Source organism: Arabidopsis thaliana, chromosome 4 (assembly GCF_000001735.4).
Source record: "Arabidopsis thaliana chromosome 4, partial sequence".
In the NCBI taxonomy this organism is placed as follows: domain Eukaryota; kingdom Viridiplantae; phylum Streptophyta; class Magnoliopsida; order Brassicales; family Brassicaceae; genus Arabidopsis; species Arabidopsis thaliana.
Window position 1 is genome coordinate 6,986,834 of NC_003075.7, and position 25,562 is coordinate 7,012,395.

The 25,562-nt window shown below is 38.1% G+C and overlaps 10 protein-coding genes and 2 long non-coding RNA genes across 15 annotated transcripts; 4 read left to right on the top strand and 8 right to left on the bottom strand.

The window, feature by feature from the left end:
• The first annotated feature begins 4 nt into the window (after positions 1–4).
• Positions 5–2,960, top strand: CRK34 (cysteine-rich RLK (RECEPTOR-like protein kinase) 34). The gene is made up of 7 exons (NM_001340718.1): positions 5–1,112; positions 1,192–1,320; positions 1,419–1,540; positions 1,610–1,820; positions 1,901–2,138; positions 2,210–2,363; positions 2,443–2,960. The coding sequence occupies exons 1-7, from the start codon at positions 260–262 to the stop codon at positions 2,764–2,766; spliced, it is 2,031 nt and encodes a 676-aa protein (NP_001319904.1). The 5' UTR covers positions 5–259; the 3' UTR covers positions 2,767–2,960.
• Positions 2,961–3,319: 359 nt separating this feature from the next.
• On the bottom strand, positions 3,320–3,705 carry AT4G05890. Its single transcript, NR_141929.1, has one exon. It is a non-coding gene; the product is annotated as an other RNA (long non-coding RNA).
• Positions 3,706–4,027: 322 nt separating this feature from the next.
• Positions 4,028–5,722, bottom strand: AT4G11540 (Cysteine/Histidine-rich C1 domain family protein; the record flags this gene model as incomplete). Its single annotated transcript, NM_117223.2, has 1 exon — positions 4,028–5,722. One exon carries the CDS (start codon positions 5,720–5,722, stop codon positions 4,145–4,147), a length of 1,578 nt encoding a protein of 525 aa, NP_192891.1. The 3' UTR covers positions 4,028–4,144.
• An 816-nt stretch (positions 5,723–6,538) lies between these two features.
• AT4G11543 (uncharacterized protein) lies at positions 6,539–7,368 on the bottom strand. The gene has a single exon (NM_001340719.1). The coding sequence runs from the start codon at positions 7,084–7,086 to the stop codon at positions 6,919–6,921; it is 168 nt and encodes a 55-aa protein (NP_001328234.1). The 5' UTR covers positions 7,087–7,368; the 3' UTR covers positions 6,539–6,918.
• AT4G11547 (cysteine/histidine-rich C1 domain protein) lies at positions 7,212–8,404 on the bottom strand. Of its 2 annotated transcripts, NM_001340720.1 has the most exons (2): positions 8,217–8,404; positions 7,212–7,743 (listed from the first exon to the last, which is right to left on the bottom strand). In NM_001340720.1, exon 2 carries the CDS (start codon positions 7,732–7,734, stop codon positions 7,498–7,500), a length of 237 nt encoding a protein of 78 aa, NP_001328236.1. In that variant the 5' UTR covers positions 7,735–7,743; positions 8,217–8,404; the 3' UTR covers positions 7,212–7,497. The 2 variants fall into 2 exon arrangements, with proteins under 2 accessions (NP_001328236.1, NP_001328235.1); NM_001340721.1 differs by lacking the exon at positions 8,217–8,404 and having other exon boundaries at positions 7,373–7,856.
• AT4G05895 lies at positions 8,199–8,506 on the top strand. The gene is made up of 2 exons (NR_141930.1): positions 8,199–8,314; positions 8,394–8,506. It is a non-coding gene; the product is annotated as an other RNA (long non-coding RNA).
• Positions 8,507–9,913: 1,407 nt separating this feature from the next.
• Positions 9,914–12,860, bottom strand: AT4G11550 (Cysteine/Histidine-rich C1 domain family protein). The gene has a single exon (NM_117224.2). It carries the CDS (start codon positions 11,994–11,996, stop codon positions 9,990–9,992), a length of 2,007 nt encoding a protein of 668 aa, NP_192892.1. The 5' UTR covers positions 11,997–12,860; the 3' UTR covers positions 9,914–9,989.
• A 175-nt stretch (positions 12,861–13,035) lies between these two features.
• AT4G11560 (bromo-adjacent homology (BAH) domain-containing protein) lies at positions 13,036–16,660 on the bottom strand. Of its 2 annotated transcripts, NM_117225.4 has the most exons (8): positions 16,214–16,660; positions 15,563–15,625; positions 14,757–15,476; positions 14,467–14,598; positions 14,097–14,180; positions 13,836–13,895; positions 13,644–13,730; positions 13,036–13,480 (listed from the first exon to the last, which is right to left on the bottom strand). In NM_117225.4, the coding sequence occupies exons 1-8, from the start codon at positions 16,610–16,612 to the stop codon at positions 13,262–13,264; spliced, it is 1,764 nt and encodes a 587-aa protein (NP_192893.2). In that variant the 5' UTR covers positions 16,613–16,660; the 3' UTR covers positions 13,036–13,261. The 2 variants fall into 2 exon arrangements, with proteins under 2 accessions (NP_192893.2, NP_001328298.1); NM_001340722.1 differs by having other exon boundaries at positions 13,063–13,480; positions 13,644–13,895.
• A 771-nt stretch (positions 16,661–17,431) lies between these two features.
• Positions 17,432–19,292, top strand: AT4G11570 (Haloacid dehalogenase-like hydrolase (HAD) superfamily protein). Of its 2 annotated transcripts, NM_117226.3 has the most exons (2): positions 17,445–17,579; positions 17,853–19,248. In NM_117226.3, exon 2 carries the CDS (start codon positions 17,910–17,912, stop codon positions 19,029–19,031), a length of 1,122 nt encoding a protein of 373 aa, NP_192894.1. In that variant the 5' UTR covers positions 17,445–17,579; positions 17,853–17,909; the 3' UTR covers positions 19,032–19,248. The 2 variants fall into 2 exon arrangements, with proteins under 2 accessions (NP_849359.1, NP_192894.1); NM_179028.2 differs by having other exon boundaries at positions 17,432–19,292.
• A 522-nt stretch (positions 19,293–19,814) lies between these two features.
• Positions 19,815–20,905, bottom strand: AT4G11580 (RNI-like superfamily protein; the record flags this gene model as incomplete). The annotated part of the gene is made up of 2 exons (NM_117227.1): positions 19,815–20,352; positions 20,442–20,905. The coding sequence occupies 2 exons, from the start codon at positions 20,903–20,905 to the stop codon at positions 19,815–19,817; spliced, it is 1,002 nt and encodes a 333-aa protein (NP_192895.1).
• Positions 20,906–21,769: 864 nt separating this feature from the next.
• On the top strand, positions 21,770–22,963 carry AT4G11590 (F-box associated ubiquitination effector family protein; the record flags this gene model as incomplete). Its single annotated transcript, NM_117228.1, has 1 exon — positions 21,770–22,963. One exon carries the CDS (start codon positions 21,770–21,772, stop codon positions 22,961–22,963), a length of 1,194 nt encoding a protein of 397 aa, NP_192896.1.
• Positions 22,936–24,573, bottom strand: GPX6 (glutathione peroxidase 6). Its single transcript, NM_117229.4, has 6 exons — positions 24,261–24,573; positions 24,043–24,119; positions 23,891–23,952; positions 23,678–23,796; positions 23,321–23,488; positions 22,936–23,223 (listed from the first exon to the last, which is right to left on the bottom strand). Exons 1-6 carry the CDS (start codon positions 24,495–24,497, stop codon positions 23,188–23,190), a joined length of 699 nt encoding a protein of 232 aa, NP_192897.2. The 5' UTR covers positions 24,498–24,573; the 3' UTR covers positions 22,936–23,187.
• Between the last annotated feature and the right edge of the window lie 989 nt (positions 24,574–25,562).

The window sequence follows — 25,562 nt, forward strand, 5'->3', positions numbered from 1 at the left end:
AGTAACATAACAAGGAATCGTCAGATCATTTCATAATATACTTGTTTGATTATCTTTATCATTATCATTAGTGGGGTCTCTATGTCTTTGTCTTCTTGTTATCTTTACCAGCTTATAAGGGTTTGGTAAAGTCAACGAATCAGTCTATTGTTCATCTTTTACGCCATGGATAATCTTCAGAGTAGATCCAAATAGTATTTGAAGTTGACTCTCTAACTTCTAACATCTAAAGCACAATCCTTTGTTGATTTTTGAGAGCATGAAGCTAAAGATTTCGTTTTTACCAACCTTCTTGATTTTTCTCATAAGCTTAGATTCTGTTACTGCTCAAGAAATCTGTTTCAGTGGATTCTTTAAACCCAATAGTACATACGATTTAAACCGTCGTCAAATCCTCTCTACTCTTTCTTCTAATGTCACAAGTCACAACGGCTTTTTCAACTCCAAGTTTGGTCAAGCTCCCAATAGAGTCTTCATCAATGGCATGTGCATCCCTGGGACTAAACCAGAGACTTGTTCAGATTGTATTAAAGGTGCATCAGACAAGATATCAGAGAGTTGTCCTAACAAAACAGATGCTTATACATGGCCTGATTGTTGTATGGTACGTTATTCCAACGTTTCTTTCTCTGGTTCACTCGTTATGGAACCTTCTGAAACTCTCTATCATACGGGAGATATCGAAGATACAGGCACTAATTTAACAGTGTTTGATAGAATTTGGGAAGAGTTAATGCTCCGTACAATAACTGCAGCTTCATTGAGTAGTAGTAATGGATCATCATTTGGACAAAAGTACTTTGCAGCTGAGGTTGCTTCATTGACTACTTTCCAAACCATGTATGCGATGATGCAATGTACGCCGGATGTTTCTTCGAAAGATTGTGAGTTTTGTTTGAAGACAAGTGTTGGTGATTATGAGTCATGTTGCCGTGGTAAACAAGGTGGTGCGGTGATAAGACCAAGTTGCTTTGTCCGGTGGGATTTGTATCCTTATGCTGGAGCTTTTGAAAATGTTACATTTCCACCGCCTCCACCGCAGTCTTTACCTCAGCCACCGGTTTCTTTGATTCCTCCTCCAGTTAGCGATAGGGCAAATACAACCATCAAAGGTAATTTCCTTCATATGATTTGTAACAAGACTCTGTTGAAACCTTATATAATTGAATCACTCATTTGCGGCTTGTGTAGATGGAAAATCATTTTCTACAGGGATTATTGTGGCTATTGTTGTTCCTATCATTGTTATCTTGGTTTCACTTGTTGTACTACTCGTGGTTTGCAGAAGAAAGAAGTCATATAAAACAACTGAGGTTCAAGGTTGGTTGGTTTTTCATGTTTTGAGTCCATAAGTAAGTTATGTACAAATTCTGGAAAAGTGGATGATGAAGAAGATGTTTTTCACTTTCTTTGTGCAGCTACTGATGAGATCACAACAACACACTCACTGCAGTTTAGTTTTAAGACAATTGAAGCTGCAACTGACAAGTTTTCGGACAGTAACATGATCGGGCGAGGTGGATTTGGTGAAGTTTACAGGGTAATTAGTTCTTTCTCTTCCTGGTTTGCTACTTCTCTGTATAAAGTTTGACTCATCTTATTTCCGTAGGGAAAGCTTTCAAGTGGACCTGAAGTAGCAGTGAAGAGACTGTCGAAAACATCAGGACAAGGCGCGGAAGAGTTCAAGAATGAGGCTGTTCTTGTGTCGAAGCTTCAACATAAGAATCTGGTCAGGCTTCTTGGATTTTGTTTGGAAGGAGAAGAAAAGATACTCGTCTATGAGTTTGTACCCAACAAAAGCCTTGACTATTTTCTCTTTGGTATGTTATGAGCTTAGATACTTTTAAGTTCCAAGATGTCCTTATTGTTGCTAATGAGTCATATACTTGCAAATGTACAGACCCTGCAAAACAAGGTGAACTAGATTGGACAAGACGGTACAATATCATTGGGGGGATTGCTCGAGGAATTCTATATCTTCATCAAGATTCACGGCTTACAATCATACACCGTGATCTCAAAGCGAGTAACATTCTCTTAGATGCTGATATGAACCCCAAAATTGCAGATTTTGGCATGGCGAGGATTTTTGGAGTTGATCAAAGTCAAGCCAACACAAGAAGAATCGCCGGAACATTGTAAGCTTTCAATTAAAAAAAACTCCGTTTGGTGGTTGTTTGTAGACTAAAATGTGAATCTTTATTTGCAGTGGTTATATGTCTCCAGAATATGCAATGCGTGGCCATTTCTCCATGAAGTCTGATGTCTATAGCTTTGGAGTATTGGTACTAGAGATTATAAGTGGCAAAAAGAATAGCAGTTTCTACAACATTGATGATTCTGGTAGCAATTTGGTAACACACGTGAGTATAATCATTTAAGTTACATGAGTGTATATGATTAAGCCAAAGAATTATTAATTTAATTAGCAACTTGTGTTAGGCTTGGAGACTTTGGAGAAATGGGTCACCGTTAGAACTGGTGGATCCAACCATAGGAGAAAGTTATCAGAGTAGCGAGGCTACTAGATGCATCCATATCGCACTATTATGTGTTCAAGAAGATCCTGCAGATCGTCCATTGTTACCAGCGATCATCATGATGCTTACTAGTAGCACAACCACTTTACATGTGCCTCGAGCGCCCGGATTTTGCCTAAGCGGGCGTGATCTGGAACAGGATGGTGTAGAGTATACCGAATCCACAAGCAGGTCTATTCCTGGTTCTATCAATGATGCATCGATTACAGAGTTCTATCCTCGTTGAAGAATTGTTATGAATCTGTGGAAGTATATATCAACATCTGTTCATTGTTCTTGTCCCTGCTCTATTTTATGAGATATATAAAATTATAAATCATATATATGTTGATGTACTTGTAATACATTTACTGACATTCTAGAATAAGAAACATGTTTTGAACCTAGTTTCAGTAATAAGAACTGGTTCAGACATAATCTTGTACCGTGTAGCCCAATTTTGCTGACTTTTCTTTGCAGGGTCTGCACGGTCCAAATAATACCATCAGCTAATGACATTAAGACCCTATCATCAAAGAAAAACACTGAATGCAACTGACCAAACGAGAAAAGATTGAGGCTATTGCTCGGGAGATACTTCTAGACAAATATCCGCTCTTCTTCCTTCTAGACAAAACCCGAGAAGTCTAACTAGATTTCGATGCTGAAACTTTGCAAGTAGAGTACCCTCGTTCCTGATGTTTTTGCCAAACCTCTTCAACTCCACTGAAAAGTGTAGCATACAAATACAACAAAGTGCATCAACATCATCATCACGCAAAATGGACGAGATATACTATAATTTAGCACCACCTCATATGATCTGCTGGAAAGAGATATTGCGCTTTTTGGCATGAGCCCTGCAAAGCGTCCCAACACGCAATTTGTATGCAAACTAGCTCGGTGATCTTTACACGTAATGTCACACAATAGAACCCAAATCTTGAATCTCTTAAAAGGTAAAGTCTTTGGAAATGGGTCCAAAGGAGGAAGTAAGAGAGAGAACTGACCAGGTCCCGGGAAAGAAGACGTAGGTGGGAGATGGAGGAGAGAAAGTAATGTTACTGTCAAACGTTGTTGTATTGGGACGGCCATGACATGAGCAAGTAAAGTTTTGAGTTGAAGGAATGAAGCTTGTGAGAAAGACAAAAGGAGGAAGAAGAAGAGAGCGATCTTAACAACAACAACAAGACATGCTTTGAATAACTTCTCATGCTTCAAGATCCTTCTCGAGAAGAATGATAGTACATACTCAAATTAATATTCCTAAAAGAAGAAAAGGAAAAATGTAATTATCTCTCACTCACTCAACTCAAAAGGTGAGATATTTTTAAATGAAAAATCGCCTTCATTAAGTGAAAAATAATTGAAAGAGAGAAATTGTTTAGTCTTGCAATAATACGAAACAAAACAGAATCAAAGTGTTGATATAACTCAAAAGGTGACACATTCTGAAAAACCATTTTTGGGTTTTAACGATCTATCTTCACTTTGCTTGTAGTCTTCTGGATCCTGTAAGGTATGCGCAATTCAAAGAGCAAATGTGATTTGAGGTTCCAAGGATCTTCAAGCTGGTAGGATATATGCAATGCGACTTACACTCCATGCAAAATGGACGAGATATACTATATATTGACCACCACCTCATATGATATGTCATAATAATCTATTGTGCTTCTTGGCATGAGTCCTACTAAGTCTCCCAGCACGCACTTTGTATGCAAACTAGCTCGGTGATCTTTACACGTGTAAAACCATGTCTTTGGATACGTTTCTTTCTCACAAATGTCACACCAGTATTTGCCACTTGCCTCTTCGCCGTAGCATAGTGAGAGAGGGTGACCGTCTACTCTATGCTTTACCACTTGTGGTAAAGTGGCGCAATCGAAGCATAAGACATATCCACAACCACTTTCGATGCACGTAAGCACACGAACCTCCCGATTGTTGCAACCATTGCATTGTTTTTCTTCCACTTGTGGGATGTAATATAAAGGATGATGGGGATGGCCTGGATGGATATACGGCTCCGAGACTAAACCGCACAAAACATCTAACTTCATAAAATCACACTGATACATGAAGCCATTAGACAATCTACTACAAGCTGTACACGAGAAGAAGTTGGCCACGCATGTAACTAAAGTAAGCCGGTCATTGTGTAGCACGTGCCATTCTTTTTTAGGAGATTCAGCGCAGTGTTGGTGAAGAATGAAATCACAATCTTTACAGGCATAGAACGATTGGAGACGAACGGGATGGGTGCAAGCACTGCAACGCTTGTTTTCTTCCCAGAGAAGACCATTAACATGGAATCTTAGGTAATGCTCTTTGTGGCTGAAATGTTGTATTGTGTTGTCATCAATTACCACATATGGCTCTATATCTTCTATCTCTTCAGGCACTCCTTCGAGTTCTTTCCCGTTCCACACATCCTTTCTAGTAGCACATTTCGAGTGAACGACATATTGAGGACACCTCTGACAAGAATACCCACCCCAAGTCCAATCTACCTTCTGGTGACAAACACCACATACAGAGTTCACAACACCAAGAACAGAAGTGCGAGAAACACGATGAGCATGCCGATTGATGTTTATGAGGCGTGGAAGGGAAAGACAGTCTTGGTGGATTATGAAACCACATTGAACACATATGTAAGGGCTTCGATCTCCCTTCAGCCCGCAAGCATTACATGTAAAAGAGTCGAGTCTTGGGAGAAGGGTGAGTTCGTGATCATGAACTTTCAAATCCATAACAAATTGTGGTGGTGGATTTATAACACAACGCATATCTAAGCTGAAGTTGCAAGAAGAACAATGATAAAACAATCCCTCAATCTTTCTTGTGCAAAGACGACATTTTTCATCAGAATAGTCTGGTGGTTGACTTGTGTGTAGCTTAAGAGGGTGTAAGGGGTGGGAAGAAATGTTTACCTCTGATTGGTTTTTTGCCTCCGGTGGGTTCCATACGCAATCCATATCGAACATTAAATGACATTCTAGACATTTGTAAGGAAACCCATAAAACTTCTTACCACATTTAGCAATACAGTTGAACTTGGTCCACTTCTTGATATGAGTGAGCTTGTGGTGATGCGTCTCGGAAATGTCTATAACATCTGGTGGTGGGTACTTGACACAGAATAGATCCACATAGAAGTCACAGATCTTACAACAATAGCATAAATTCTCGATCCACATGCAACATAAACGACATCTATCATAATCTGGTTTACTTTGAAGCTTAAGAGCGTTGTTGGATTATTGAGAGAAAGAAGAAAAACAGAGTAAGAGAGACATATCTCTTCTCTTGTGAAGAAGACAAGAACAAAACTTTGTTTTATTGAAGCTGAAACTTGTTGGTATTTACATGACGATACAAGGGGTTTATATAGAAAACAAATAGACACAACACATAATGAGTTGTGTCTCTTCGTACTTGTGTCCCTTGACAAGTAACCACTTAATATATGAAACTTTAATATAGACAGAACTCAATTATCGACCAACAGTCCCCCTTAATTGAGTTTCTGTCTTCTTCCAAACTTCTCTTCAACCCTTGACCTTGTTTACTTCTCCCTTGCAAGTAAAACACTTGTGTCCGACTTTCTCCATCTCAATGGAAAAATCTTCTGCTTCCTCTTAATATCAAGTCTCCTTCTTCCTTGAGGATCGTTGATGAGACATCTATTGTCTTCAAATAAGAGCCCTTAGCCATTGGAAATCATTTGAGAAACACTCAACCAATTTCTCGCTACACCGGAACTAGAAAACACCTCTTTGATGATCTTCTCTCCTTGGCTTGTTATCACTTGGATATTTCCTTTCGGTGTCCTCTTGATCACCAAATCTGTGCGTGAACTCCTCCACGTCTTCTTCGGTGTCTTTTTTTTTTTTTTTTTTTTTATCACCATAACGTTTCCATGACGTCTTGTGCGTGAATCTTCTTCACGTCGTCTTCGGTTTACTCTTCAACCGACTTATGCTCCATTTTTCTCCGAGGTAAGCATCATCTTGTGCTCCATTTTTCTCCGAGGTAAGCATCCTCTTATGGTGTCCTCTTTTGATCACCTCCACGTCTTTTTGACGTCTTGTGCGTGAAAATCTCTTCACGTCTTCGTCGGCTATCTTTGCAACCGAACTGAACTCTGCTCCCTCTCTCTTAGGTAAGCAGCTTCACACTCGTAGGCAAGCTAACATCTCTGTGTTGCTTTCTCCAACAATCACCTCAATGTGATCGTCACACGTACAAAAGTCACACTATTTCTTGGCCTTCTTTTGACTTTTGTCGCCCCGTTTGTTTCTTCCTTTTGAAGCAAACTTTTCTCCACGTTTTCGTGTTGTAGTCATCTTCACAACTCAACACAACGTTTTGATAATAAGCCTTGCTCAGTTTGTTACAACAGCGGCTTTCCCGTCTTGCGCTTCACCAAGACGTTGTTGAACAAATTTTCAGAACTCTCCTTCCACAACTCCAAATCCACATTCGTTTTCTCCATTGCCTCTAGAGAAGATTTCCTATCTTCTTCATCGCTTTTGGAGCCTTCCTCTTGAAGGTACTTCATGTGAATGTGTTTGTGAAAACTGATGGTACTTTCTCTTGTTACCACCTCTTATTTCTTCTTCTTCCCTCTTCTTCTTCCTCTTCATCTCACCATAGATTTGTTGTCTCCATCTCTCTTTTTCTTTTCGCAGCAGAAGACATCTTATTTTTGTAGAGACAACCAAGGACAACCATCGGCTCTGATACCATGTTGGATTATTGAGAGAGAGAAGAAAAACAGAGTAAGAGAGACATATCTCTTCTCTTGTGAAGAAGACAAGAACAAAACTTTGTTTTATTGAAACTGAAACTTGTTGGTATTTACATGACGATACAAGGGGTTTATATAGAAAACAAATAGACACAACACACAATGAGTTGTGTCTCTTCGTACTTGTGTCCCTTGACAAGTAACCACTTAATACATGAAACTTTAATATAGACAGAACTCAATTATCGACCAACAAGCGTGAACTGTGTGAGATGGGTGTTCAATATATTCTAAGCACTCATCAACACATTTCTTGTGGACATAAAAGTCACATCTTTTGCAGTAATAGCCACCAGTGGTAAATCCAGAGCGTCCACAGCAATCACCTCTCTTTAGATCATTCCAAGGCATCATAAGATGCTTGTGGATCAACGGTAGTGACACTCCCTCTAACTCCATGGTCGTATACTACAAGATTTGATAAGAAGAAGAAGTGAAAAAAAGAAGAAGAAAGAAGAAGAGAAAATGGAATCTGAGATCTTTTTTTTTTGCTAAGAAATCTGAGATCTCAAAAGTCAAAACTATGCTCAATCTGAGAAAGTCCATGGTCGTTCTCTCTCTACTTAAATGTCTTTGTTTAATCTGAAAGATGCTCGTAGTGCTCATCCAATAACAATTCTATTAAAAACATTTATGGTTTATTAGTTAAATAACTAAGCAAAGTACATAAATTGACTAGAAGAAAAACAAATTTTTTTTTGTATGAATGTCAAATTTATTCACCAAAAGAATGCATCAGAGTATCAAAAATCTGAAACACATTTGAGATGGATAGTCACAACATGAAAAATTCAACCGCGAGTATGGGTACTAAACCAATATTGCAGCCCTATTTCGAATGATGACCCCAGCCTTAACGAAAGACTAAGCCGGTTCCTCACATTCTTATTAATTTGCTTTGAGAACGTGGGAGCCGGTGTTGGTGTCTCCCCGTGCCTTCGTCCATTCCGTTCTTTCAAAATCAGAATCTGTCAAAAGGTAGAAATTTTGGAAATGGGTATATTCTGAGGAAGTGGGAGAGGTAAAAGGTTAAAAGAGTTATGATGACGGTGAAGTATATGGTGCAAGTGACAATCGTATTGACTACTGAGACAGTCATGATTTAAGTAAGGTTTTGAGCACAAGAGAAAGACAATAATAGATTATGGGCTTTGTGTCTTGTGCCACTAACTTGTGCTTCTCTCTCTATCCACGTACTTCTCTACTTGGCCATGTTGTGGCTGCCTTAGATCTTTTATGGTCGATAAACATAAAGAGACGATTATTGATAAAGATAGTACACGGAAATAACAGGGAAATGATAACCAAGGTCTTCGTTTTGTTGTCATGATAAGCTTTACCCGACTTAAACTATACGGTTAATCAACTGTTAAAAGTGAAACCCAGTTTGAATTCAGACTCGAAACTCTAAACATAAAAGTTAAAAGTTGGAAACCCTTTACTCTAGTTTCTTGGAGGCATTTGTTTTTTTTTTTTGAATGTAATGTTAAATTAAACTCAAAAGAAAAATAGCGTTTGTACATCAAGTGCGACTTTTGCCGAAAGAGTTTAAAAAGAGATTTTATCTATTTGCTAGTTAGTTCCCATTCTAGATTGAAACCAATATTGGAGGGCCTTGTCATACCGGCAGTCTCCACTTGCGTTGATTACTGAGATTCTGTTCCTTACTTGTTTATCGATCCGTTGAACCAGATGAGTACCCGAGTTAGGAGACTCCCCATGTCTTCGCCCATTCTTGGAGGCATTTGAGTCATTGGTCTTCAAGGCTTCGTCTTGAGGTTTCTCGGTTTCACCAGATCTGGTCAAATTCTTCTCAATATCCTCCTTCTCTGTGCCTTGGGCAGGTTTTCTGTGCTTATTGTCAGAGTTGATGCCTCATCCCTTGAAGCATACCAGGAATAGCCACAGTCAACAGACTCCAGCTAGATGCAAGAACAGAATCAAAATGTGATTATTAGGATGCCTCATCCCTTGAAGCATACCAGGAATAGCCACAGTCAACACACTCCAGCTAGATGCAAGAACAGAATCAAAATGTGATTATTAGGATCCCTAGATTTATTTGCACAGAGAAGGAGGATATTGTTCAAAATCTTTGCAGGCTCTAACTCGCCATTGAGCAGTCGTCTAGCCAGCAGTGCAGTGTTCTGCAGACACAACAAAAATGAAATTACAATTCAACACTTAGGAGAAACGCTAAAATGATGTTTACGACAACCTCCACACAAGCTCACAAATATAGACAAGCATATTATTGTTTGGATGTGAAGTACAGTAATAAACCATTCCTAAGGTATTCTAATTTAACCATGTCTCATGAAACTCATATATAAACTGTCATAAAAACGGAGCATACAGGCACAAACATTCTAGTATGGTCACAGTCTAATATAGTTTCCTGTTACAAAATAAAAATATTCACTTCTCGAGCATCAAGATCCTTCCCAAGAACAATAATATTATTACTCAAGTTTTAAGAAGAAAGAAAAGAGAAATAAAAGAACGCGACGATGACTGTTAAGAAGACAAGTAACAAGAAAATCATCTTAATACATTGAATGAAAATTAATACACTTTTGGGGTTTTAATGAACAGAATTACTGGAAGTACATACAACATCACAAACATAACTTTTGGATTTTAACGAGCAATCTTCACTTTGCTGGTTGACGTTTTTTGATACCAGAAACGATCTTCGGATACCAAAAACCATCTACGCAGTTTAAAGAGCAGATGTAAAGAGCTGAGGATCCAAGCACCTTCAAGATGATAGGGTACATGCAATGTGACTCACACGCTCTGCAAAATGGACGAGACATACTATTATTGCGCACCACCTCATATGATATGTGGGAATACGTTAATGTACTTCCTGGCATGAGCCTTGCAAAGTCTCCCATCACGCACTTTGTATGCAAACTAGCTCGGTGATCTTTACACGTGTAGAACCATGTACTCGGATTCGTTTCTTTCTCACAAATGTCACACCAGTATTTGCCACTTGCCTTTTCTCCATAGCATAGTGAGAGAGGATGAGCGTCTACTCTATGCTTTACCACTTGTGGTAGCCTAGCACAATCGAAGCATAAGAAATATCTACAGCCACTTTCAATGCACGTAAGCACAAGAGATGACCAATTGTCGCAACCATTGCATTGTTTTTCTTCCTCTGGTGGAATGTAATATAAGGGATGATGGGGGTGGCTTGGATGGACAAACGGTTCAGAAATTGAACCGCACAGTACATCTAACTTCATATCCCCACACTGGTACATGAAACCATTGGAGAGTCTATCACACGCAGTGCAGTGAAAGTAATCATCCTTGCTTGTAACTAAAGTAAGACGTTCATTATGTAGAAAATGCCATTTCTTTCTAGGAGATTCAGCGCAGTTTTGGTGAAGAATGAAATCACAAACAACACAACCATAGAAAGATTGGAGACCAATGGGCTGGGTGCAAGCATTGCAACGCTTGTTTTCCTCCCAAAGAAGAGCACTAACATGGAATCTTAGGTAATGCTCTTTGTGGCTGAAATGTTGTATTGTGTTTTCATCTATCACCACATATGGCTCTACATCTTCTATCTCTTCAGGCACTCCTTCGAGCTCTTTTCCGTTCCACACATCCTCTCTAGTAGCACATTTCGAATGAACGACATAGTGAGGACACCGCTGACAAGAATACCCGCCCCAAGTCCAATCCACCTTCCGGCGACAAACTCCACATACCGAATTCACAACACCAAGAACGGAAGTGCGAGAAACACGGTGATCATGCCGATTGATGTTTATGAGGCGTGGAAGGTCAAGACACTCTTGATGTATCATGAAATCACATTGCACACATATGTAAGGGTTTCTGTCTCCACTCAACCCGCAAGCATTACATGTAAAAGAATCAAGTCTTGGGCGAAAGGTGAGTTCGTGAGCATGAACTTTCAAATCCATAACATATTGTGATGGTGGGTTTAAAAGACAACACATATCCAAGCTGAAGTTACAGGCAGAACAATGATAAAACAATCTATCACAAATCTTTTGTGCGCAAAGACGACATTTACCATCAGAATAGTCCGGTGGTTGACCTATGTGGAGCTTAAGAGGGTGTAAAGGGTGGTGAGAGTGGTTTACCTCTGACGGGTTTTTTGCCTCCGGCGGATTCCATACGCAATCCACATGGAAGGCTAAATCACATTCATGGCATTTGTAAGGAAACCCATACATAACCTCCCCACATTTGCTAGCACCACAGTCGAACTTGATCCCTTTCTTGAGAAGGGTGAGCTTGTGGTGATGCGTCTCGGAAATATCAATAACTTTTGGTGGTGGGTACTTTGCACAGTATAGATCCACATTGAAGTCACAGATCTCACAATGATAGCATAGATCCACGATCCTCTTATCACATATATCACATATATGGTCTGGTTTACTTTGAAGCTTAAGAGGGTGAACAGAGTGAGACGGGTGTTCAATATATTCAGAGGAATCTTCAACACATTTCCTATGAACCAAGAAGCTACAGCTTTCGCAGTAATAACCACCACTGGTAAAACCGAAGCGTCCACAGCAATCAGCCCTAGTTAGATAATTACACGGCATCATAAGATGCTCGTGGATCAACGGTAGTGACACTTCCTCATATTCCTCATATTCCATGGTCGTCTACAACAAGATTGAGCAGAAAAGGAAGAAGAAAAAGTTGAATCTGAGATCACAAAGCTATGCTCCTTTCAAGTCTATTTCTCTCTCTAATTAAAAGTCAATGTTTACTCTCACAGATGCTCTTAGTCAGGAGAAAAACGATTTTAAAAGTCACTAGCCGTTGATATAATTATAAACAAAGAGACAGGACCCACAATAATAATTGTACATTGAAAAAGTTCCATTGATATAAAATCCTATAATCGAAGTCTCAGTTTTGTTGTCTTAATTAGCATATTTTTTATCAAGATAAATAATTCCTCAAGCAATAACTTTGATGAACTTGTACCTTTTCATTGCAGCATAATGACATAAAGCATTGTATCATCTAATGTAAACAATGAAAGCAAATCAATATTCAAAACAGGAACCAATAGAAGGTTTTGTTAGCGCATAAACGCATTGATGTATACGAGACAATCCAAGAACATTAACTAATTTGTTTGATGAAGCTTTGATCAAGAACAACCTTGTGTTCTTCGATGATTTCAACAACCTCGCTCTTCACTGCAAAATCATCTGAACAAGATGAAGTGGAGTTAAAGATCAGGGGTAATGTCATCTCCTGTTTAGACAATGAAGAATTGAGTAGTAAGACAATCTTGAAACCCAGTTATAGATTGGCCACCAATGGAGTCTAATACCATCAAGTGTCCTCATGATACGGACACCATTAATGGAAAGCAAAACAGCTTGGGGGGCACACACATACTGGCCGTGTAATTTCCATCTTACAAGATGAGATAATGGCACACAAATATCCAAATCTCAAGTCTCTCAAAAGGTAGAAAATTTGGAAATGGGCATATTCTGGTGGAGTAGGAGAGGCAAGATGATAAAAAAGGGTTATGACGACAGTAAAGTGAACGGTGTTAGTGACAGTCGTATGGACCTTGTGTCTAGTGCCACTAACTTGTGTCTATCGATTCATGTCCTTCCCTACTTGGCCGTGGTCCAACTGCATTGGATCGTTGATAAAGACAAATAGACTATTGTCGACAAAGACAAATCGACAATTATTGATAAAGATGGTGCACTAAAATAAAGTTCCATAAGAGAAAGAGACAGTTGATACATTGCCCATAACCAAAGTCTTAGTTTTTTTTGTCATGACAAGCTTTATCCGACTTAACTATACGGTTAACCAACTGTTAAAAGTGAAACCCAGTTCGAATTCAGACCCGAAACTCTAAACATAAGGTTAAAAAGTTGGAAACCCTTTACTCTGGTTTCTTGGAGGCTTCAGGATTGTTGTCAGCGTTCGAGTCATTGGTCTTCAAGGCTTCGTCTTTTGGTTTATTAGTTTCACGAGGACTGGTCAAATTCTTCTCAATATCCTCCTTCTCTGTGCCTTGGGCAGGTTTATCTGTGACTATTGTCAGAGTTGATACCTCATCCCTTGAGGCATACCAGGAATAGCCACAGTCAACACACTCCAACTAGATGCAAAAACAGAATCAAAATGAGATTATTAGGATCCATAGATTTATTTGCACAGTAAGTGAAGCTTGTACACACATACTACCATCTCTTTCTTATGTCGGTTTTAGCAAATTGTATGCATTCAAGGCTAGATTGCGTATTAAGGAAAAGCATACAAACCTGATATCGATCTCCATGCCCAGCTTGGATGATATCCCTCAGGCCAACCGTCAATTGACTGCATCTCGAGCATCTTACAGAAGTCATCTGCATCCGGAATATAAACACAACATAGTCACAGACGTTCACATTCCCTAACAATTGAAATCCAGGAAACTAAATAAAAACTTCAATTTCCAGAAATTAAAAGACCTGCATTCGATCAGCATCATCAGGCTCCTTCTTTGTTGTCTCGTCAGCAGTTAGACCCTCCTGAATCCCAGAAAAAAAACTCACTCTTTAATCGTTTTGACATGTAAGATAATACTCACTAATATTTGCTTACTATGGAACAGAACAGCATTCAGAAGAGATCTGAAATGGAGTCTATGCCAGTGAAATTAAGGAAAGGAGACTGAAGACAAAAAGGGGAGAGACTTTGGCTGCAGTTATGTAACATAACAGGTTCTTCACCTTTAACTCAGTGGGTGACATGTTCAAAATCGTTGCAGGCTCTAACTCGCCATTGAGCAGTCGTCTAGCCAGCAGTGCAGTGTTCTGCAGACAAAACCAAATGAAATTACAATAAAATACTTGGAAGAAACGCTGAAGTGATTTTTACAACAAACTGAGAACCTTCACACAGGCTCACAAATATAGACAAACTGAGAACCTCCAGTAATAAACCATTCCTAAGGTATTCAAATTTTACCATGTCTCATGAAATTCATATATCAACTGTCTTAAAAACGGAGCATACAGGCACAAACTGTATGATCAAAGAATCAAGAGTAGAAAATTAGGGGAAAAAGTAATGTAATGGCATGAATGCAGATTCTATAACCTTGAGATTGAAAACCAGTGTCCTCATCTTTTGGTTATATTTCTGAAAATCCGATGCAAGAGAAGCATGTGAAGCATTCTCAAGAGCACACACTTGAGGAACAGCAGCATCTGGCCAGAGAAATTTCTCATCCTGTCAATCAGTTTAAACAAAAGAGTTATTCCACCAATTACTGAATTCTAAATAGCAGGTAATTTGGTCAATTTTGGTAGGAAGAAATGTGAAAGGTGACTGTATGAAGAGGGAGAATATTTAGCGTGATAAAAATGATTGAAACGTTTAGCTAAGACCTTTCCATTTTCCGGCTTTGTGTCTTTCTCATCCTGTTCAAGATGAGATGCATCTGAACCCACCTTTGCTTCGTCGCCAGCCTGTTTGTTCTCAGGGATATAACATATGTGCTGGACTGCCTCCAGAAGCTTCCCCAAACACTTGTCACGATGAGCATCACCTGTTAGTGAATCAAACTTCTCTAAGATAGCATAATGCTCTGATGAAATACCCGCACCACTTCCAGGAGTTTCAGCCTTTAAAGAGGCGTCTTCCTCCCTTCTAACATCCACAGGACTTATGTTTACTTTCCGAAAAGATCTTTTGGCCTTCAACACATTTTCCTGGTCAACAAGCATATCCTCAGATTCAAGGTCCGGGAGATCACCCAATACGTTCATGGTCTTTTTGACAAGAACATCGATTTCACGTTGTTTTGAGTCTTCATAGTCTTTGTCAGTCAGCTTCCACAGCTTCTTTTCAACGGTATCATAGACCTTTCGTACAATAAATCCAGGGTTATTTTTGCGTTTTGGAAGTTGTTTATGGGCCGGGACAAAATAAACAACACATCTGTGCATCACAGATTCTGCTGGCACTTCATCACGATGGAAACTGTAGAAAAGTTCTCGTGTATCACTTGATTGCCAGTTTCCACCACCCCTTTTCTCTGCTTCTTCGGGGCGATAAAACCACTGTCCCAGAATCATCATGCTTCCATCTTTAGTTTGGGTAATATCCTGTCAAAGAAGCATGTGTCATTATTTCAAAGCGGACGACACAACAAAAACTAAAAAGATGAATACAAAATTTAGCACACCAGCACCTTAATAATTGCAACATATGGTTTTTGACTTTTGTCCTCAGGAACCAGCAACACCGGAACCTCCTACACAAAAAAAAGATTATAAGAGAGACTAGAAGTAAATGGTTTCTAAAGTTTCAAGCTTTAAATCAACCAGACACTATGAACACTCATGAAAAACAAGTATACGATCCTAAACATTCAGGTGCAAGAGAAATCATGATGCAAAAGAAAAACTTCCGAAGTCTCAAGACACGGTGCAGTCAGAACTAGAAATCTAAACAACATAAGCGAGAGAGAAACATTCCTCTGACACAGCAATGGATGTTCAACAAATGACAACAACCATGAGCGTATAAGACCAGTTATTGACAAAAGTTTCTGTTCAAAACCCATAAAAACATAAACTCTTCCAGCAAACCCAAAGCGTTGATACATCATAATGTCACAGAGACATCAAAAAATCCTTAAAACCCTAGATTTCAATATCCACAACAATGTAATAGCAGCAAGCAATGCAGACTCAATTGTAAAAAAAAATCTCAAACCAAACCTCAATTCCAAATCCACAACAAGAAAACCCTGTAATCTCAACATGATCACAGCAATCAAAACCCAAAATTCATCAAACTCAACCAAAATCAAAAACCCTAGAGATAAAACAAAACTCACCAGATCATAAGTGTTACCATCATAAGCAAATTGGTTGAAATGAGTTCTTTTCCCTTTTCCTTTACCCGTAACATTAACCGAATCACCAACAGGACACGCATCATCAGGCTTCTCTTCTTCTTCTTCGTCTTCCTCTTCTTCAGCCTCCGGATTTGTTTCTTCCTCCGCCTGATCATCATCTCCCTCCGCCATATCCTCATCCTCCTTATTCCCCTTTCTCTTCTTCTTCCTATCCGCTTCCTTCTCTTCAAAATCTTCGTATAGCTTCACCGTCTTACGCTTCCTCCGTTTCCCCAAAGATTCCTCAGGACTCGCCGAGTTTCTTCCCTTAGACCTAGTAATCGGTACATCGTCTTCTTCGTCACTCGACACTTGAGCAAATCGCCGAGACAACACCATTGCTTCCTCTTCCAGAATTATCAAAAAATTGGATCTTTTTATTTGTTTAATATGAGAAGTGGTTTCTCTCTGCCTATTTATAATGTTTTCACTTTTCACTTTTCACCCTATCTCTTTTCTTTTACCAATTTAGTGAGAAAAAAAATTGTTTACATCTATGACTATTTCGTAAATTAGTCCCTTTTTTAAAGGGTTTACTAGAAAATTTTCATTGTTAGCTTAAATTATTTTTCTTATACAATGAATATGAAATTTTTTATAATTAATTAAATAAATGGGTAAACTTATGTGGTTAATTGATTTTTTTTTTTTGTATTTTCATCAAATATATTAAATGTATTTACACACCAAAATTATCCACTAACTTGAAATTGATGATTAAAATTAATTTTATACAAATATATTTTCTAATTATTTTTATAGATGATATTCTACTAAAACTTATGACTGAATAAGACTCCTAAAATCAGATGGGCTTTATAAAACATATTGGGCCGGAAAAAAAAGTGTAACAGACATCATCTTTGTACCCAGCACAAAGGAAAATGGCCATAAACTACAATTAATGGGCCTGAACCTAAATGGGCCGATATTCTGCTTTTTGATAACTGATACGTGTTGTCTTAAAAGACACGTGACTTTAAAAGATTCAAGAGACGTGGCAAAACAGTAATCTCCTCTCTTGTACCGCTATTTCAGCGTAGAATAATCTTTTTCGTAGACATCACAGATTTTGGACACGTGGATGATTTATTAACCGTGAAGATTAAAAAAACGAGAAATATCTGGATTAACAATTTCCTGTGAATAATTACGATCCACAAAAAAGAATATTAAAATCAAGGAAAAGAAATAGTATAATTGAAGAAAAAAGCTCGAATTTAAGAGAATCACAATTAAACCCAATTCAGGAAAAAGATTTCATCTTTGAGTTTTTCATTCATCTATCGGTTGTTTCCATTCTCAGGTTTCAGTCGAAAATTCCCTCTCTTTCTTTTCGATTTGATCTGGGTTTCATTGTACATAGCTCGATCTTCAAGTTTCGTCATCTGGGTCTTGTAAAGTTTTAGACTTTTAGGGTTGTTTTACTTGTGAAGTTTCTCTCTTTTCTAATGGATTCTCTGGGTAATTGATCGATTAGGGTTTAAGATTTTAGCGGTGGGGAAAGCTGTTTGGTTCTAGAATTCTATCTTGATTAACGTCACTTGCAGCTTTCTCACAGGTTTTGGAATTGTACTAGGTTTTGATTGATAATCATAGATTGGTAGTGATTTGGGAGTTTCTTGATTGTGTAATCATGGCGGAGGCTATTGGTGCTGTATCTTTGGTGGGTCATCGACCTTCAATTGTGAGGATTACAGTGAAGAATGAATTGAAAACGCAGAAATCACAGAGCATTGTTCGCTTTCCGGTGAAGGTAGATTATAGTGCGAAAGGTGTTCTCTCTCATTTGATGACGCAGAGTGTGAAAAAGAATCGAATGTCGGTGTTTCCGATCAGGGCTCTTGCTATGGAATTGACGAAAGAGAAGAAGAAAGACGATCGGTTACCGAAAACTTGGAATTATCTTGATTCTGGTGCTGATGATAAGCCTAGTTTATGGCCTCCTGAGAACAAAGCTGATAAGCCTTCATTGCATAATCCTTTACTTAGGCAAGAGCGGATGGGTTGTGGTTGGTTAGGTGCTATATTTGAGTGGGAAGGAGTATTGATTGAAGACAATCCTGACTTGGATAACCAATCATGGCTTACTTTAGCTCAAGAAGAAGGGAAATCTCCTCCTCCGGCTTTTATGCTCAGACGTGTCGAAGGGATGAAGAACGAGCAGGCCATATCTGAGGTTCTGTGTTGGTCGAGAGATCCTGTTCAAGTGAGAAGGATGGCTAAGCGTAAAGAAGAGATCTTTAAAGCTCTACATGGAGGAGTGTATAGACTAAGAGATGGGTCGCAGGAATTTGTCAATGTCTTGATGAATAATAAGATCCCTATGGCTTTGGTATCGACTCGTCCTCGGGAAACATTGGAGAATGCAGTTGGATCGATAGGTATCAGAAAGTTCTTCAGTGTGATAGTTGCATCGGAAGATGTTTACAGAGGTAAACCAGATCCTGAGATGTTCATTTACGCAGCACAGCTTCTTGATTTCATACCGGAACGTTGCATTGTATTTGGAAACTCAAACCAGACCATAGAGGCAGCTCACGATGGGAGGATGAAATGTGTGGCTGTGGCGAGTAAACACCCGATTTATGAGCTTGGTGCAGCTGAGCTGGTGGTAAGAAGACTAGACGAGTTATCGATTATCGATTTGAAGAAACTTGCTGATACCGATTTGACAGAGTTCGAACCGGAATTGGAGATGGAAAAGGAAGATGAGCGTGAGCTGCCTTCATCGGCTGTAGCAGTTGATGATTTCTGATGGAAGTGATCTTCTGTAATGTTGTACAGTTTTATGGATTTGGATTCTTCCTCGTGTAATTCACAAAATGTTATAGTTTCTGTGTATAATTGGAACAAGTTAAACGAGGGATAAATATAAAATGTATACTCCTAGTTTTAATGTTGTGTACGTTATATATCATTTGATTTGAACATTTTAGCTGATCATTCGTTCGAAACAACAAACAAAGCTTTTCAATATTTTAGTACATTTGATTAATTTTTCAAGCTTCTGAGTTTGCGAAGCTGATAGTCTTGAGCGATGATTAGTGTTTTAAGATTCTTCCATTGACTAAACGCAAACTGAAATGAGTCCTCAGTTTTATAGCACCAGACCGGTAAAACAAGCTTCTCTATGTTTGGCATCCTGAGAAACAAAACAAACAAATGAGATCCTCCTCTTGTATACGACTTTAACTATGATTCATTAAATAAAAGATGAAAGTTACCTCTCAGCAGCAAACATGAGATCCTCTGTTTGTACATAGGAATTGAAGTGAAAGAACAAATTCTTCGGGTTCATGCGGCTCAAACGGAGGTTGAGATCACCAAGCTGAGCCGCATGAACCTGGAGAATTTGTTCTTTGTTGACGTTTTCAAAACATGAACATAATTTTATCAAATGAAACATATAGTAACATACACATCTTATATATAGCAGTGTTTTTATATGTAAGAGGCACATATATAAGAAAAATATTGCTTGTGAAATAGAATCGGTAACGTTTTCTGAAAAAACAGCCAACAAATCTTTTCAGAAATATCAGAATTCAAGTTCCTTTATCTCATCATTCCGCCAAACCTCAGCGAGATAAGACAATGAGTAGCGACAACGATCTTTGCAAATCATACAATCGTGAGGACATGTGATAAATTTCTCAAGCTTCTGAGTGGCGGCTGTTATAACATAATTGTCTATAGATTTCGCTATAGGAAGAAAATAATCATACGGGTTTTTGCAATGTGAAACATTAAGAATCGTGAGGTTTGGAAGGCCGGTGATAAACCTGTAAACTGCTATAGAACTGACCAAAAAGCATCGTAAACTCAACCTCTTGAGGCTATGGAGGTAAGACACTATTTCCCTGGACGTGTATTCTTCCAAACGACCCAAATATTTTAAGTTGGTTAGGTTACTACAGCTCTCCCCCACAGCTTTAAAGTCGAATCTCCCGCTGAAAGAGTGTTCATGAGCGATGATCAATGTTTTAAGATTCTTCCATTGACTGAATGCAAACCGCAATGACTTCTCGTTTTGATAGCACCAGATTGGTAAAGCAAGTTTCTCTATATTTGGCATCCTGAGAAACAAAACAAAACCAAAAAAAACAAAATTGTATGAGAGGCACGTCATTCAAGAAAATCTGACTAGATGGTTGGTGAGGTTTACTTCTCAGCAGCGAACTTGAGACCATTTTCCTGTATATAGGAATTGAAGTTAAAGAACAAATTCTTGGGGGCCATGCGGCTCAACTTGCTGATCTCAACTAATAGATTCATGAGACTTATGCTGCCTTCTACTTCAAAAAAGTCAAGAAAGAACCGAGAGATGATCTTAGTCAAAAGATTCGTAAGGCCATGTTTATGGTCAACCGGGTGCTTGTAAAAGAAAATTGGTCTTTCTTTATCCTTAAAGTTGAAAATGCGGGAGACATCTAACTCTTGGAGATTGGTGAGGTCGACCGTGTTCCACAGAGTTTTATTGTGAGAAGCAAGGAACCAAGAGATGCAGACACGTGAAGCTCCCATGGTAATGTCCATCACGTCGAGCTTATTGAAAATAAGTTCAAGTATGTCTTTGTTTAGATCTGCCCATTCTGAAACTTCTCCTGAAGTACTTTCTACCTTCGTCATCACGTTACTACTACATACAGAAACAAGAGATAAAAAGGTTGAAAACATTGAATACAAATCTTGTTGAAGAGAAAGAGAGGATTTTCATTATCAAACAAAAGAAGAGTAAGTCAATGGTAATAACATATAGAAGCAATACATTGTAGTGTCTTGCAAGATAATGCTACAGAAGTTCCAGTATTACATATTTACAACACCAGAACAGCAACACTACTTCTGTAGTTCTACTCCTCTTTTGTTTAGTTTTGTGCTATAAAGAAATAGAAGTAAACAACCAATGGTGCTACAACTATGTTATGGTAAAAAGGATCTAATTAAGGTTCGAATAGTCTGTGCTTGTAAGCACTCACTATTCGGTCATGATTTGAGATTCAATTGTAAGCAACTTATCTACTTAGAAAAGGTATTGTAAAATCCTTTCTCCGAAAACAATAACAAACAGAACACCAATTCAAGCAAAGCATCATACAAGGCAATATATTCAAACGAAAATAATAAATGAATAGGAATGATTCACAATCTATAGCAAGGAGATGGAATTAAAGAACTACCTTGCTTAGGTCTTAGGTCATGTTCGTGGAGAGTTGTGGCTAAGAGGATAACTAGGGTTTTTTCGTTTTGCCAAAAAAGTTAAAAATACCGAAAATATCCCACGCTTCCGAGTTATTAATCATACTATATGGGCCTATTGGCAACTACTTGGTCAGTTACTTGTTCGGACCAAGGCGGGTCACAAGTACTTAAAAAATATTAAGTACTCGCCTTGTGCGCAGGGCTATTGTTGCCTCTCTATTTCAACTTATAAAGAACAGGAAACGTAGAGATATTTAGGGTTTCTCTAAACAAGAGTGAGCGGTCAGGACCATGACGACAAGTCAATTCAAGAAGAGTAAATTAATAGAGAACAATTCTCAGTCTCTTGAAATCTTAAAAGAGAAGAACTTCAATGATGTTCCTTTGGACGTAGCCATAGAGATATTTATGAGATTGCCTGTGAAATCCGTAGCTAGGTTTCTCCTACTCTCAAAGTTTTGGGCCGAAATTATCCGAAGTAGACATTTCATCACGTCTTTCCAGGTTAGGTCTTCGTTGCAGCCGCGTCTACTAGTCGTGTTTATTGATTTAAATAAACAATGGAACTGCGAAGATTGGTACTTCTTCTCGCTCTCTTCATCAACAACGTCTTATCTATCACGTGTTACATGTCCCTTTCCAGATTATGTGCACTATTCTCATTATGTTAATGGCTTGATAAGCCATGGATATGGTCTAGAGAAATTCATAACTAACCCTAGCACCGGTAAATCCACAGTTTTAGGGAGAGTCCAAACCAATAGTAAGGTTGCGCAATGTTTTTTGGGGTATGATCCGGTTAATGATGAATACAAACTATTGGTATTGTGCATGAAGGAAAAAATGCAACGTCATGACGGTCGAACTCGAATATTACAACTATCATCTCAACATCAAGTATTCCCATTGGGAGTTAAAAAGAAACCATGGAGAATGATTGATTATACAACTCCTCACGGTCCTGTGCTGAACAGTGTGTGCATAGATGGTGTTTTATATTATGTTGCTTTTACGGGCGAAGATTTGTCACAGCTGAGCTTAATGAGATTCGATTTGGGGTCTGAAAAGTTGGATCTTTTTACTAGTTTACCCGCGGACTTTCCAGCTGCATTTCTACATGGTTTCACTTTGATGAGGTACAAGGGGAAAGTAGCCTTAGCCACTAAAACTTTATTTATTGGTATTGAAGTGTGGGTTTTGGATCAGCAAGCCGAAATTCATGGATGGTTGAAGAAAAGTTTCAGTATCAAAGGTGTTAGGAGGTGGTTATTTTGTGATTTATTTATCACAGGCACTACTCATACAGGTGAGTTTATTTTGGCACCACGGTTCTATTCTAATAGCTTTTATGTTATCTATTACAATCCCGACACGAAAAGTTTAAGAAAAACCAAGGTTGAAGTACACGGAGGCTATGACTTCAAGCATCGGGAAACAAAAGCAATGGTTTTTCCGGATTATGTAGAGACTGTTCGGTTGTTGTAGGAGACACAGTTTCATGCTTTGGTAACAAAGACTGATCCAAATTGTAAGGTAACGGGAAATCTGATATTTAGATCTACGATTATTACATAGTTTGGCCGCTAAAAAACGGATTATAATTGTACGCGGTCCCAAAGGCACACACTCACGAACTCAGCTTACTACACAGTATTGGTAATACAATACTAATGAGCTTTTATTTGTCTAATTATGCAATCTTGCCTTGCTTAAGCAGTAACTCCCAACAACTTCTTCACATCCTTCTGCAATTGCGAAACAACGATTTGACAAGCAATTAGAAACTTTGTGGCTCTAAACAAAACTCAAGCTTTTGATGATTACATGTGATAGAGACATTACCTCAATGCTGAGAGGTGAGGTAGTTGGTGCGAAACGATCGACAACATTTCCATCTTTGTCAACCAAGAACTTTGCGAAGTTCCACTTAATGCCGTCTCCAAAGAGCCCGCCTTTGCTTGATTTCAGAAACTTGTAGACTGGGGCAGCTTTGTCACCGTTAACATCAACCTGCATTACATAGTGCAAAGGTAGAATCAACTCCAAGTAGAGAACTTATACTCAAAACGAAACATTATCTGAAAATGAGTCACTGATACTCAGACTACATCATCCAATTCCAAAAATTATTCAGTGATGCTCTAAGAGCTAGCAACATTCTCACATATCTTCGTCTCGTGTGTCAAGAAAAGTTGTTACCTTGTCGAAAATCGGGTACTCAGCCTTGAAACGAGTACAAGCAAACTGAACAATCTCTTCATTAGTACCAGGCTCTTGATTCCCAAACTGGTTACACGGAAACGCAAGAATCTCGAAACCTAAATCAAAAATTGCAACCATCAACAATAACAAACACGATGATAAACCATGATCACAAACAAACATGAAACAACTAGTAACAAAATTATATACCATGGCCTTTGTACTTCTCATACAGCTGCGCAAGCTCAGTATAATTCGAATTAGTCAAGCCACTGCAGAAGAATCAAATCACCAAAGAAACTAAGTCACTAAAACCAATGAATCTATGATCACATCTAAACGTTACAAAATCGAAATCTTACCATTGAGAAGCAACGTTCACAATCAAAAGAACCTTCCCTTTGTAGATGCTTAGATCAACATCGTTTCCCTTAGCATCCTGATCCAATAAATCAATCAATACCAAATCCCAAATCCGATCAACAAATTCAAATTTCCGAAATAGTCAAAGATTAAACTCAGAGAATCAAACGTAATCAAATCGCAAGAGAATCAAAGAAAAGGATCATTTGAATCGAACCTTGACGGTGAAATCGTAAAGAGATTTGGGTTCGGAAGAAGCAGCCATTGAATGCTCCGATCTAGATAGTTTAGCTCCCGTTGTAGAAATTGGAAGAGAAATAATCCGATGAGAATTGAAAAGTGGTTTCGCAGAATCGAATCGTTTTGATGATGATGATGATGATGATGATGATAAACTTCGAAGCAGAGGACTGGTTCTTCTTATATAGAGAAGTCGAATTGAGGAGCGAAGCATTTGCAAAAGAAGATTCTTTTCTCACAAAATTAGATATTTATTTTGGTTGGAGTCAAAATATCATTTTAGTTTCTTGATCCGTGTTCAGTGGTTGGAGAATGGAATAGACACGTGGATGTTTAAGAGAAAGCCACGTTGGAGAATCGTCGGAACACTCGGTGTGCTTACGTCATCAGTTGCGTTTTTTGTGGCGGCATAATGTGAACGTTACTACTGCCTTTTGGATTTTTTCTCATACTGGGCCTAAATTTAGCCCATACATTTTATGAACGAATTATGTAAATTCTTTTATGATCGAATAAGTGCGAAATTGAAATATGCTTCACAATCTGGATTTGGAGTTCTCTTTTTTTTTTTTTCTTTTTTTTTTTTGTCAAAATTACCTAGATTGACACAAATATAGCCAATAATAACTAGAATGACTCTCTATTTGATTAGAGAATTAGATTGACACAATTTTGGTGTATAATGACCAAAAAACCTTGGTCTGTATTTTTTTTGAAATTTTTAACATCTGATATTAAAAAAATAATGTAAAATGAAATTAAAAATAAAATAAAAACAAATAAGTAAGGAAAAATTTAAAAAAATATCGCTCAAAATTCTGAGTTTATAGGTTTCATATTTTTTTAACCCACACACATACGAGGAAAAGAGATGAAACAATATATTGCTTCCACTACTCCAAAAACTGAAAAGAGATTTCCAAAGGAAAAAAAAAGATAAACAAAAGAAAGAAAGGAGGCCACATATTTTTTGTAAGGAGACTAAGTTTTTGTAACCAAAACCCTAGTTGTATCTCGATATTAATATTTTTTATGAGTTAAATATTGTAACTAATTTTAGTAAATCAGTCATAACAAGCTAAAATGAAAAAAAAACTGTCACAACAGTTAGTATTATTCTACTACAAAAAATTATGGAACAAGAAAACTAAAAATCAGTCACCATAAGAATTCCTAATTACAAATCTGTCGTAACATAAAATATTTTTAAGGTCATTTCAGCAATTTATTTTCTTATTTATTAAACCTGCCATCAAACGATAGATTTATGGTAATATAA

Coding starts and splice junctions, on each gene's coding strand:
- CRK34 (NM_001340718.1), top strand. CDS start 260: ATGAAGCTAAAGATTTCGTTTTTACCAACCTTCTTGATTTTTCTCATA. Junction 1,321..1,418: donor TAAAACAACTGAGGTTCAAG/GTTGGTTGGTTT, acceptor TTCTTTGTGCAG/CTACTGATGAGATCACAACA. Junction 2,364..2,442: donor GTAGCAATTTGGTAACACAC/GTGAGTATAATC, acceptor AACTTGTGTTAG/GCTTGGAGACTTTGGAGAAA.
- AT4G11570 (NM_179028.2), top strand. CDS start 17,910: ATGGCGGAGGCTATTGGTGCTGTATCTTTGGTGGGTCATCGACCTTCA.
- AT4G11543 (NM_001340719.1), bottom strand. CDS start 7,086: ATGAAGTACCTTCAAGAGGAAGGCTCCAAAAGCGATGAAGAAGATAGG.
- AT4G11550 (NM_117224.2), bottom strand. CDS start 11,996: ATGGAATATGAGGAATATGAGGAAGTGTCACTACCGTTGATCCACGAG.
- GPX6 (NM_117229.4), bottom strand. CDS start 24,497: ATGCTTCGCTCCTCAATTCGACTTCTCTATATAAGAAGAACCAGTCCT. Junction 23,953..24,042: donor GTGAACGTTGCTTCTCAATG/GTAAGATTTCGA, acceptor ATTCTTCTGCAG/TGGCTTGACTAATTCGAATT. Junction 23,224..23,320: donor CCTCACCTCTCAGCATTGAG/GTAATGTCTCTA, acceptor TCGCAATTGCAG/AAGGATGTGAAGAAGTTGTT.
- AT4G11547 (NM_001340720.1), bottom strand. CDS start 7,734: ATGGAGTTAGAGGGAGTGTCACTACCGTTGATCCACAAGCATCTTATG.
- AT4G11560 (NM_117225.4), bottom strand. CDS start 16,612: ATGGTGTTGTCTCGGCGATTTGCTCAAGTGTCGAGTGACGAAGAAGAC. Junction 15,626..16,213: donor ATGGTAACACTTATGATCTG/GTGAGTTTTGTT, acceptor TTTTTTGTGTAG/GAGGTTCCGGTGTTGCTGGT. Junction 13,896..14,096: donor TGTCACCCACTGAGTTAAAG/GTGAAGAACCTG, acceptor TCTGGGATTCAG/GAGGGTCTAACTGCTGACGA.